The sequence below is a fragment of the Nipponia nippon genome, unplaced genomic scaffold (genome assembly GCF_047370975.1).
Source record: "Nipponia nippon isolate SJK-2023a ecotype South Korea unplaced genomic scaffold, ASM4737097v1 scaffold_8, whole genome shotgun sequence".
Taxonomy (NCBI): Eukaryota; Metazoa; Chordata; class Aves; order Pelecaniformes; family Threskiornithidae; genus Nipponia; species Nipponia nippon.
In genome coordinates, this window is record NW_028262402.1 from 48,021,361 (window position 1) to 48,033,994 (window position 12,634).

The 12,634-nt window shown below is 40.8% G+C and overlaps 1 protein-coding gene across 8 annotated transcripts in view; it reads left to right on the plus strand.

Annotated features, from left to right (window-relative positions):
• Window positions 1-70: 70 nt before the first annotated feature.
• ZNG1A (Zn regulated GTPase metalloprotein activator 1A) overlaps window positions 71-12,634 on the plus strand; it is a 29,315-nt gene continuing 16,751 nt past the window's right edge. For 2 of the 8 annotated variants that reach the window (XR_015700924.1, XR_015700925.1), the window contains exons 1-7: window positions 86-510; window positions 1,720-1,806; window positions 2,702-2,798; window positions 4,020-4,111; window positions 7,544-7,603; window positions 8,676-8,713; window positions 11,998-12,044. Coding sequence is in view for 5 of the 8 variants with exons in the window: in XM_087741375.1 (XP_087597501.1) it covers window positions 399-510; window positions 1,720-1,806; window positions 2,702-2,798; window positions 4,020-4,111; window positions 7,544-7,603; window positions 8,676-8,713; window positions 11,998-12,044 (533 nt within the window). In the remaining 3 variants the exon portion in view is untranslated. Of the gene's footprint in view, window positions 511-1,719; window positions 1,807-2,701; window positions 2,799-4,019; window positions 4,112-7,543; window positions 7,604-8,675; window positions 8,714-11,997; window positions 12,045-12,634 lie in introns of all 8 variants that reach the window. The other 6 variants (XR_015700926.1, XM_087741379.1, XM_087741375.1 and 3 more) reach the window with 5 other exon arrangements.

Genomic DNA, 12,634 nt, shown 5'->3' on the forward strand with positions numbered 1-12,634 from the left:
CGGAACGGCCGCACGCGCGGCCACGCCCCCCCGCCTGCCCTCCAGGCTGCGCCTGCGCGGCAGGGCCCGGCCGGGGGCCGCCGTCGGGGTGCGGGCGCATGCGCCCAGGGGAGGCGCGGCGCGGCGCGGCGGGCGGGGGGTACCCTGGCCCGCGTCAGCGGGGCTGCGTGACGCGGGCTGCGTGACGCCAGGCGGACACAGGTGAGCGGGGGCTGGCCCCCGGCCGCAGGGGCTCGGGGAAGCGGGCGGCGGTTGGAGGGGGAGGGCGGGAGCGCGGCGCCTTGCGCCCTCCCCGGCTGTCGCCGCCGCCGCCGCCGCCCCCCCGCCTGCCCCGTGCCTCTCCCTCTTCCCCAGCCGGGGCTGGCGAGGCGCGCCGAGCTGTGGGGGCCCGCGCTCTCATGGAGGACGAAGACTGCCCGGACCTGGTGCCGATAGACGCCGGCGGCGCGGAGGAGGCCGAGTCCAGCCCCAGCAGGAAGATCCCGGTGACGATCATCACGGGGTACTTGGGTGAGGAGCGGCCTGCCCCGCTTCCCTGCCCGCGGCGCGCCGCGCTTCCCGGCGCTGGGAGGAGCTGGCCGGCAGCCCCGCCGGCCTCGGTTTGTGGCGCCGGGAAGCCCCTGAGGGAGAGGCTGGGCTGCGACGGGGCTGTGGGCTGCGGGGCGGCCCGCACATCGCCAGACCTGTCCCGGCAGGTCCGACCGCAGCCCCCGTGCCCAGGGGCTGGCCGAGTCGGCGGGACCCTGATGGCCCAGCAGAAAGGAGCCCTTAGCGCTGCGCCGTCAGCGCGCCACCGCCTCTTCAGCGCAAGGCCCTCATGCCGCTCCTAGAACTGCGGTTCCAGTTAGGTTTGCGGAACGGTTTTGAACAGCTGTACAAGCTCCTGTTGTTGCTTTTGCCAGCCTGATTTCAGGGTCCGATTCCTTCTGGTCATGTTTGACAAATCGCTTTTTGCCACTTTAATGTGAGAACAGTGTAATGTATTTGCCTCAGTTAAACGCAAACTGAATTGCAGTCTTACAAATTTGAGGTTTGGCTTCCCTCTCTTAAACCAACAGTTATTGGGAGCTTCAAATATAGTTATATAAGGTGAACATCAGGTTAAATTTAGGATTGCCAACACTGTTCTAAAAGTTGTAGCTTTGTACTGCATCATACTCTCTCAAAAAACCTCAAGGGCAGGGAAAGAAGGTTGCTTTATGAAATTCCTCTGTTGTGATCTTGGGCATGGGATGAAACTGTTAGTAATGTGGTATTACAGAAGTTGTGAACACCTTGCTTAACAGTGCCCCGTCTAATGGAAGTTAGTAGCACATCAGTGATTACTGATGACAAAAGAGCTGGTCAGAAGAAGCATTGGAAGGGAGAAGAATAAGTGCACCTTTGGTTAAGAGAAACATAAAAATGAGTTTTCTAGGAAAAGACTGGCCAGCTGGTAGGGGACTTGTAAGTTTATCAAGCAGTGACACTTCGTGAATGGAAAACTATGGGTCTTTTAAAGCTGAGATTTAATGTGCTGATAGTTCCATAGCATCAAATATCTCTACAAATTAATTTTTACAGTGTGATAATAGAATGCAGGATACAAGAATGAAAACTTGTGTTTCAGAAGAGATCACATTTGTCTCAAGTGTGCATGTGCACAACAGTGTTTGCTTTTTATTTGAAAATTTAAGCTTTTTTTGTAACCTTTTAACAGAAATATGGTCTGTCTTGTAGGAGCTGGGAAAACAACTCTTCTAAATTACATACTGACAGAACAGCATAATAAAAGAATAGCAGTTATTCTGAATGAGTTTGGAGAAGGTACGTGAACCTGCAGAAACATTTTTTTAGCTGTAAAATCAGAAATACATAAAATTTCTGGAAATCAAGAACATTGTAGTTTTAAATCTATTACTGAAATTATTGACATACCTCATAGTATTCAGAAGGGCAAAAAGTCTTTTGGCTAGTGTTCATAAGATAATGCTACGCATTAGTCTGTTCTGTACATAAATTCAGTCCCTCAGAGTCAAGTAAATGGATATATCACCCTGTTGGAAGTGCTATATCTCCATTTGTCCTATTCAGTTTCAAGCAAATGGAAATAACAATAACGTGTTGGTAGATAATATTTTCTTTTCTTTCCTTTCCCCTTAGCCACTTACAGATCACAAATTATCCTAGACCAAGAAAATGGGGAGATGTGTGCTTTGTGTCTGTGGTTCTCTGAACTCTTTGCTGTCCTTCTCAGGATTTTTAACTGTTATGGATATAATTTCGTATCTGTACCATAGTCAGCGTTGCTTACAGTTTGCACTGTGTTGGCGGTGTTTTTTCTGTTTCTTTGTTTTCATCAACAGAGATGCATGCCACTTTTCTGGTCATGGAGCCTAAAATAAAATGTATAGCCAGAGCCTTTATTTGATATGGAGGTAGAGGCTGACATGCCTTTCTTTTAGCAAAGTTTGTGGCAGTTATGCTGTACTTTCATCTTCTGGGTTTTGGTCTTTGTAGAACCAACTTGACTTTGGCTTTTAAATTTCTCATAAAATGGAAAATATGAATTTCTAAAGAACATATCAGAAAGATGGTCTCAGAAGAAAAAAATATAATCCAAGAGTAAAAATGTATACCAACTTGAATCTTTCATATCTCTTTTGTAGGCATTGTCATGCAAGTTTGTAAATTAAAATTATAGTACTACTTACATTTCCAGGAAGTGCCTTGGAGAAGTCCCTGGCAATCAGTCAAGGGGGAGAACTCTATGAAGAATGGCTGGAGCTCAGAAATGGCTGCCTGTGCTGTTCAGTAAAGTAAGGAAGGACTATTGTACAAGTTCTTACAGTGGGTCTTGGGGAAATTGAGGAAAGGAGAAGACATCCAGGATTTAATTCCTAAAACTGATGGCAGTATTGATTGAGACTTCATTTGTCAGATAAAGCAAGAATTGGAATTTGGGACATGGAAATTTATTTCTTTTTGTTGCCTTACTGGAATTGGACTCAGTGTCTTTCAGAAAAATAATCTAAGTACCAACTTATACACCATTGGGGTGTAGTAGGGTGGGGAGCTCTCCCTCTTCTGTTAGTGTTGTATGCTTTTATACAGAGAGCTAAAGATTCAGGGAGGCTGGAACTTGGACTCAAGTTTCCTAATTTCCACATTAAATACTTGCTCTGTGTTTCTTCCTCTGTATGTTGGTGAATACTTGAATGTTGTATACCTCAGAAGGGGTGGAGGGAGAACCTTTTGGTGACCTAATGAAACACAGTATTCCAAATGGTAAGCTGATGGTCACATTAAAAAGCAGGAGTGTATTTGTTTCTTTGACATGTTTTTACCCTGTTTATTTGAATGCTGGATTGTTTGTGCTAAGTTTATAATAAAGAGGATGGCCTGTTTGTCCTGAGGATTTGGAAGAACTGGTCCTATGCCTTAAACTGGGATAGTAAGTGGAAAACAGAAAACCCGATTGCATTGTGTTCTACTGGGATGTAAGGAATGCTGCCATTGCTGCTATGTTCTATATACATTGATTTCTAATGTAAAATGCCATACATTTCTGCTTCAGGCTGACTTCATCAGCTGAGATTTAAGTAAATGGCACATCTTATTTTTGCTGTAGGTGAGGTGCAAAGGCAGGAGAACATGGCTCCGTTCCCCTCCCCCTGCCTCCACACACCCCCTTTCTTTTTGTAATCTTTTTGCCAAACCAAATAGTTAAATATTTATACAGCCCTCCTGTCCTTTACAGGGTTTTCAGTGTTTGAAAACAAATCTTTATTTAAATCCCCTTTATTATGCCTATCAGGAGTAGGCAAATACTATTTTCAGACTAAAATGAAGCAGAAAACCACAGTTTGCCTAATATTAGAGCAGCAGATTGATGACTGAATTTTCACTGTAGACTGTAAATTCTGACTCAGGCCTTTTCTTTGATGGTACTGACACTGTGTTCTGCGTCAGAAGATACATGCTTACACATGTTTTAGCTTGTTTTCTCTGTTCTCAGGTTTAATTATTTCTTCTTACAGGGACAATGGTGTGAAGGCTATTGAGAACCTGATGCAAAGGAGAGGAAAATTTGACTATATATTGTTAGAAACAACTGGTTTGGCAGATCCAGGTAGTTCACATTATGGTTTTCATAACCATGATAATTATTCTGTTTTTATGAAGTGCTTATTTGCACACCAGTCAGTTCACTATGCGAAATGTAATATAAAGTGGTGAGTTGTAAGGCACATGCTTTGATTGCTGTGTAGACTAAAACTGAGTTGGATAAGGTGCAGAAGCAGGGTTGTGGGTGGCGTTGCTGTGTTGGGTGTTTTGGTTTGGTTTGGTTTTTTGAACTTGCTCTGAATTGACTCTAAAGCTTAACAAAAATCCGGTTAAAATATATTTCTATCAAGAGAAGACCCTGGGCTTGGAGAAGAGACGCAGACTCTGAAACTGGTAGTTTTCAGTAGGCTTTTGCTGTTCTACGTTGCTCCTTCTAAAGAAGAAATTATTAGCATCTGATATATTGTTACATTGGTTGTGATAGGCCTTATATTTTGTGAGTCATAAAATACACTGCAAAACAGATTAATACATTCTTCTGTTAGGTACAGAGCAATAATAGATCTTAGAAATTCCTTGTGTGCTCTTTAGTGATATTTATTATAAAAAGGTGTTTAAACTTGAGGTCATGTTAGTAATAGCTATCTAAAACAGTTTTCTCTGAACCATCTCAATTAAAAATGTGTTGTTGATCGAGAGTGATGGAAATTCTTATGAGGAATTCAGTTGTTTCCCATTTAGGAGACTGACACTTTCTAGCTCAAAGCTAAATAGTTGTCATGGTAAAGTAATTTTCTTCGAAAGAAAGGACATTGATTTGGCCTCTGTTACACACAAATTCTATTTGAGTCAAATTGGAAAACTATTAAGCTTTTTGGAAAAAAAAATCAATAGGTACCAGAAAACCATTAGATGTTGTGGCCCTTGCTATATCTTGCATGAGTAAGCACTGTGAACAACTGGCAGGTATTTGGTGTTGATACAGAGTGATGTTTGGAGGACTGCATCTTGTCACTTCAGGTGGACAGTCTTAGGTGTTAGAATGAGTTTGGTTACTGATTTTTCTTTTTTTCTGATTGGCTTAATACTCTTGGACAGCCTGCTGGTAACTAAGGATCTGATAATTGAAAAAACAAAAGGACTGTCATTGCTGTCAGCTCCTTCTGTCCTTCATATTGTGGCACTTATATATGTTAAATTGGTTTGTTCCATAACAAATTATGATTTTTTTTTTAAATAAATATACAGCACATCCTACGGTTGCTAGAATCTGTTTTACAGGGCCATTGTAGCAGGAAACAGGAGTAGCATATTCCTAGGCCGTGTGTAGTACACAGATAGCAGGTCACAGATTTCAAGCCCCTGATAGAATGTGATCCCCGTTGTCCAAATACTTATGGATTCTTTTTGCTCAAGACTTTTCAGTTTAGTATGTTCCATTTCACATTCTGAAGAAATACAAATGACTATACAAAAAAGAGAGAGAGCTACGTGTTTCAGTATTCCAGGACCTCCTCATCTGGATGGAAATGCAGTGGGTGATGAGGCCTAGCATGTAAAAGAGACTAGAATCATACAATCACAGAATAATTCTGTTTGGAAGGGACGTTAGGAGGTCTTTGGTGCAACCTCCTGCCCAAAACAGGGTCAGCTGTAAGACAAGACCAGGTTGTTTTGGCCTATCAAGTTATATATCGCTGTCCTCTGAGGATAAACATGACACAGCCTCTCCAAGCAACCTGTTCTGTGCCTGCCTTTTCATGGTGAAAAAATATTTTTCTGATATATGTGGTCTGAACCTCTCTTACTTCAATTTACTACACTTGTCTCTCATCCTTCTGCCACAGCCTGACTCAGTCTGCTGGGTGACTCACCTGTAGGTACCAGGGAGGCTGCTGGTAGGTTCCCGAGAAGCTGTCCCTTCTCCAGGCTGAACGAACCTGGTTCCCTCGCCTCTCCTCACAGGGCCTGTGCTCCAGCCTCAGCTGTCTTGGTGATCCTATGCTGAACTCACTCCTGCATGGGGAATCTCCATGCTGGAAGTGCTAGCCAGATGTGGGCTTGAAAGTGCTAAATGGAGGAGAGTAATGTCCCTTGGCCATGCATTTGTTCCAGCAGCCTGGATGCTTTTGGCCTTCTCTGATCCCAGGGTACGCTGCTTGCCTGGCTTGCTGCCTACCAGGACCCCCAGGGACTTCTCTGTAGACCTGCTCCCCAGCCATTCTGTCCCTAGCCTGTATCATTGCCAGGTGCTTTTTTTTCTTAGGTGTATTACTCAACCATTTTCGTTGCTGAATTTCATCAGGTTCTCATTGGCCATTCCTTCCTGCCTGGCCAGGTTGCTCTGAAACATACCTCTGCCCTTAGGTGTATCAACTATTCCTTTCCAAATTCGGTGTTCTCTGCAAACTTGACAGGCATGTTTTCCATCCCCTCCTGAGTTCCTGGTAGAGATGTTGAACAGGACAGGTCTTAGGGTAGACCCCTGCAGTACCCTGCTTGCTACCGACTTCCAGGTAGGGTATGACCTGTTAACTGCAACCTTTAGAGCTTAACTATCCAACTGGTTTTACTTAGTTGTCTTTCCATTCAGACTGGCAATGTTCAAACTTGGTTCCTAGAATATCTTCAAAGACAGTGTTGAAAAATTTGCTAGAGGTGATGTAAATGGCATGCAGTGCTCTCTCCCCTTGCCCATAGATGCAACAATTTTTTCACAGAAGGCCAGGTATGGCCTTCACAGATTGATCAGTCATGGTTTACCCTTGTAAACTTCCCTTCCAGTACGGTATCTGTTTGCAAATTGGAGCTGCGTTAGCTATTTCTTAACTCGATCTATCTTAAAATTGCCTAGAGCCAGAAGCTTTACTGTGCAGACCTGAAATAATTAAAGAAAACATTCTTTTCTATATCTGGTTATTCTTGACTTTCTTCATCCTGTTGATTTATGATGTAAGAAACTGCATAGGAGAGTTTATAGAAGCCAGTGAAGAAGTGAAGATCCCTAGGAGAGAGCTGATTTCTCACAGATGTGCCAATTCCATTTTTCTTTAACTGTTTTATCTCGTTTTTAATCTCCTTTTTGTGTGTGTGCGCGCGCGCGTGTGCACGCGCCATGACCTAGAAACGGTGGCTGCAAGGTGAGGAGAGGGAGTACAGATTTTTTAGAAATGAGGGAGCCTTGGAGTATAGTAAGGACAGATAATTGATATTACTGAGTAAAGGTAATTTAGACAACTTACATGCATCTGGAATTGTGAGATTTGTAAAGCTTTTCGTAGCCATATCTGTTGATGTGCACACAAGTATAATGCTTTGGTAGCTGTTGTTAGATCAAATGTGTGGTTGGGTATTTGAGCTCTGTGATGCTTTCTGAGTTTGGAAGAGCAGAGTTTCAAGTACAGCACTACAAATAGAGTTTTTCTGTTAAATGTTTGAATATTGATAGTTTACTGGAAAATGTCAATTTTGCAACTAAATGTACTGCACTTCTTAGGAGCTGTCGCCTCCATGTTCTGGGTTGATTCTGAGCTGGGAAGTGACATCTATCTTGATGGTAAGAAGTGCAAGCTTGTTTTCCAATGTATTGGCATTCCATATCTGGATTTAGTGTAATGTATCCTTATCATTTAGGGCAAGGTTTCAAAAATGTTTGAAATACATGATCTTGGTTCTCACATCCCCAAATTTGACCACAGACATCCACTTGCTTATTCTGATGCTTGTTTATCTACTTGGTGAGCTCTTGCAGTTTGCTAAATCCAACAAAAGTTGTGTAATGTTTTGCTGAGGGATCAGACATGGAGAGCTCTTGATTGTGGTATAACGGGGGAAAAAAGCCCTCATTAGTTAGCTGTTATAAAACATTATTTAGGAGTAATATTACAGGTCTCTTTTTTTTTTTTTCCAATGCAGTGTTTCCTAAATTGTTTCCTTTTTTCTGAACTCTTAACTTGTCAACATCTGGGCTTCTGCCTTTTTTTTTCCTGCCTTCTTTGCCTGTTGTACTCGTTAGCTCTAGTATTTGCTGTGTTCCATTAAAAATCTGAGTTTACTGTAATACAAATCATCACCATATGTAGTTAAAGAGCATGTTGAATGTTGATTTTTTTTTTTTTAAAATGTAGGAAAAAGCGTTACTTTTTGGGTTAAAAAGAATATCCTACTAACACTTTGGTCAGTCTGTAAAATACCCATCTAGCCAAGGAAACATTCAGTTGAATAGGAAACAGCTTCCTAAGTTTCTGCCACAGAATTGCAGATTCCTGGTCACTTACAATCAGAATAACTGTGTACCTCAGTCAGTCCCCTTAATTTGTTTCGATAACCTGTAAAAGCATACCTCTGCGAGTTTGCTGTTGCAGAAGAAGGAGGAGAGGTATCCCCCTTGTGAGAATTTCTCTCACCTGGTTTGGTAGACATCTTTTTACCGCAGATATGAGTAACAAATAAGAAACTAATTAGGTGACAAGTCTTTTGTTCAGATACCCTGAAAACATTGAAAGTATTATAAGCAGGTGTAAATGTGATGATACTGTTGCTTCAGGAATTTTACAGGAAGTTTACAAGTTGTTAAATCGTTGGCTGCTTTTAGCACATTTCTATTTTGTTTTAATTTTCTCTTTTAGGTATTGTATCTGTTGTTGATGCAAAGTATGGATTGCAGGTAAGTTACTGGATTCGTTACATGGTTTAAAACCACAACGTTAGAACAGCTATTGCAATAATTTTCATTCGGTTCAATTATATTTTTACAATTGCTCTAACTCTACAATGGATGAGGATGTATTTCAGTTGCTGTGGTACGTTAGTACTATATTTTGAATGGGAACAAGGAAGTACTGATATTCATAGGAATTCAGATTCTTACCAACACAGCAGCCTGTTTACTAAGACTTGGCAGGTTGCTAGATACTTGATTCCTTCTAGTTCTATCACTTCACTCAGGAATCTTAGTTGTATTCCAAACAGGCATTTGGATTACTGTAAAGCAGTGGAGAAATTTGTCTTACGGAATGTCATTGGTCCGTGTTACCTGAAAGGAGAGGAGTAAGAACAGGCCTCTGATACCAGTGTGGTAACAAGTGAGTTAGGGCTCAAATCGGGAAAGGTGCTGATCTAATGGCAGCTGTGGTAAGGAGAGAGGAGAGCCAGGTGTCTAGGTACCATTTCAGATTAAAAGATTACTTCATTACCTGGAAGCACAAAAAAAGAGCAGGTATTGGAGTAATCTATATAAAGTGCAATGTAAGAACAGACCTATAGAACAGTCAGGTTGGATAACAGCAGAAATTGTGATTAAATCAAATAGTTCAACTTTTTTTGTAATAGCTAGTCATAAAAATAATTATTTGCAACGTAATAATTTAGGAAGTGACTACTTTGATTAGGTGTTGATTTTACAGGATTCAAAATAAAAGTGACCATAAGAAAAGAGTATAAAAATCCCATCATGCTGTGAAAGTATTTTTAGTATCTCTGTACTTTACAATGGTTCCAAAAAGCTGAGAAAACTGAAGAATAATGGTTAAAAAATAAGGAAGTGATCCCTCCTTTTAAAGATTTGATTTTGTTTGGACTGTTTGGGTTTTTTGTTTCAGTTGAGCTGATCTAGCAGCTGATTTACCGAAAGGGGGCAGTCCTGTCCTGTTGTCCATTTGTGTTGCACCAGGATGGAACTAGTCTAACCTCATAGCAAGCCAGTTCGGCGAGTTAAGCGGTTGTGTTTTGCACACTTTTGCAGAGGAGTTGGGAGAAGAACGAGAGGAAGGGGCTGAGAGCTGGTTTGCCCTTTTAAGCAGGAACCGACTTTTAAATCAGCTCAAGTATCACAAGAAACCACAGCATGTCTTGTGTCAGCCCCCTTTTCAGCTGGGAGCCCTCAAACTAATTCAGATGTGTTTTATTACTTGCAAAAATGTTGTTCTGTTTATCTTTCTCTTCATGCAATGCTGATTTATTGGCTTGAATCAAATATAATTGTGTTGCACACAGCAGCACTGAATTATTATTGTTTAAAAAATAAAATGTTTCATATTTAAACTTTCAAGTAATATGTCAGAAGCAACACAAAAATGTTTTGAAACATTCAGCTTTTCTATCCATTATTATCTTTGACAGCTCACTGAAAACTCTTACGTTATTAATCAGTAAGCCTGTACAACACTGACATCCACTCAGAATAACAGAAACTTCAGACTTTCTCAGTTATATGCCAAGTAAATAACTTTGGCTTTGTATAAAGGACTTGCTAACTTGCGCAATTCCTCTGGTTGCAAAGCTTGACCTCAACAGCTGCTTGTGATTCAAAGAATTCTGAAAGCTATACAGGTAATGACATTGAGATAATAGGCAGCAATTTAAGGGTGTCATGCTTCAAAGAATGCAACCCATCACAAGAAAAGCTGACAAATAGCACCCCGTGATCAGTCAGCCAAATTGAAACTGAAGTGGTAATTGATATCATGGGTTATCACTCTAATGGATTTGTCACCCAGCAATCTGAAATAATAATTTTTTTAATCACGGACAAACAGTTGTACAACTTGAAGTGACAGTTCTCTACTTTCAGTACTTGACATCTACACTGCTGGCATTGTCCTTTTCAGGGCAACAAATCTCACAACATTTAATTCAGTAGAATCAATACACAGAGGATGACAAAGAAAAGGTCAGAGGAGAGGTTCCCTCCCAGTCATCCTGTTGTTATGCTCTGCTTAGGTTGTGCACAATCAAGAAATAGGTTTTTTTTCTTCTTTTTTTTTCTAAGGCGACAGACTGACAGTATGCAATAATCTAGTTTTGTTTTTCAAGTCAAATAATACAAGATGCCTGGTTTTTAGTTTACATATTTCCCATGACGATTAATTCCACTTTCCTTTGGTACCCTTCTGTCTTTAAAACCAAATTTTAAAATAATATTCCTGGTACATTTAGAGCTGATGAAGGAGTGCACAGGACTCTTTAATCTCCCCAGAGATGTCAGGCATAAGAGGTGAGCTCTTATGAATATTACAGCACCGATTTAAAGTCTTGCTGCCTCCAGGTGTCTGTGATGCTTCTGTCCTGGAGACTGCTGCCTCCATGGCAGAGTGGGCAGAAGATAACTTGTAGCTGAACCTTTGCTGCTTCAGTGTAAAGTCTGTTGCTCTGCCAAATTATTGATGGAAGTGAGGCTTTATGTTGCTAAACTTCATGCTGCTGCTTGAGATGCAGGCACTTTTTTTCCCTTTCACTAATTCTTCTGTGAGGACATTAGCTTGGGCAAACAGGTGGAGCACAAAGCTGCAGATGGTTAAGATACTAAACTCCTGCAGCATGACCTGAAGCTTCTGCTTTAGTCAGTGCTGATGGACTTTTCAGCCCAGTTACAGCTTGAATAGGCCACGAGCACTGATGTTGGGCAGACTTGCCAAGGAGTGGTGGTTTATTCATACAAACCCAGAAAAAGTTATGAATTTTTACTATAAAAGTAAAGTTTGTCAAATCTTTGAGAGAAAAGGAGTATGCAGTTATATATATGAAATCCCCTACTGCAAGCCTAACTCATCTTTAACAGTTGGTCATTAGAAAAATGACTGTACTCTGATTTTTTCAGATGCGTTTTTCCATGGTTACTATATGTCACGGCCATTTCTTTTACTTCATCGTGAATCTGAAAAGTCATTAAAAGTAAATACTATAATACAGTTTTCCAACTCTTTAGCATTCTAGTAATAAAATTCATTAAAAGAGAAGTGTTTTCATAAAAGAAACAATAAGCTTCTGAAATGGTGAATGTATAAATGTACTTTGTCACCATCATTTTATAGAAAAATTCTAGATGCCATCTTCCTTAACACGTTGTTGAAAAATATACCTTAGCAGAATTGGGTTTGACTTCATTTAACTGCAAATGAATTTAAATGTCATTTGAATATGCTTAATCCAATTGTTTTAATTTTTGTTTAGCACTTGACAGAGGAAAAGCCAGAAGGCCTTGTCAATGAAGCATCTCGGTATGGGTATATGTATTAATTTTATATATAACAGTTAGGATCTGTGCTGTGTAGAAGTTCATTAGAAATGGCTTGTTTTTCTTTTATAAGGCTTTTCTCTCCTCCTTTGCTTTTAAACCAAGGTAGATTGGTATAATGAGGTAAAAAATAGAAAAGTGACTTCATGTTCCGTTTGGTCTTTTTGCCAAGATCTGACTCCCCTGATAGATATTTTAAGAGGGATGGGGTTTTACATAAATGAAGGAAAACCACCTGTGTTGGGGAGAAGAAAGAATTGCATGCTAGAATCTACCAGACGCTTGAAGTAGAACTGGAGATAGAGGAATATTTTTTGCTAGATCTGGAGCCACAATGATTAAGGGTAATTGTAACAGTAGAAGTCTTCATAAAGCAAAGAGACTTCAAGTATGACTTTGTGAAGAGTACATGCAAGAGAAATAGGGGGCTTGTGAAGTTCATAAATTACGAAGCATTGCAGGTTAGATGACTTCTTTTAAAAAAAAAAAAGGTACAACAAAAAAACAAAAACCAAAACAACCAAAAATTAGCAAGCCTTTGTAGCTTGGTAGATGACTCTTATGGCACAGAAG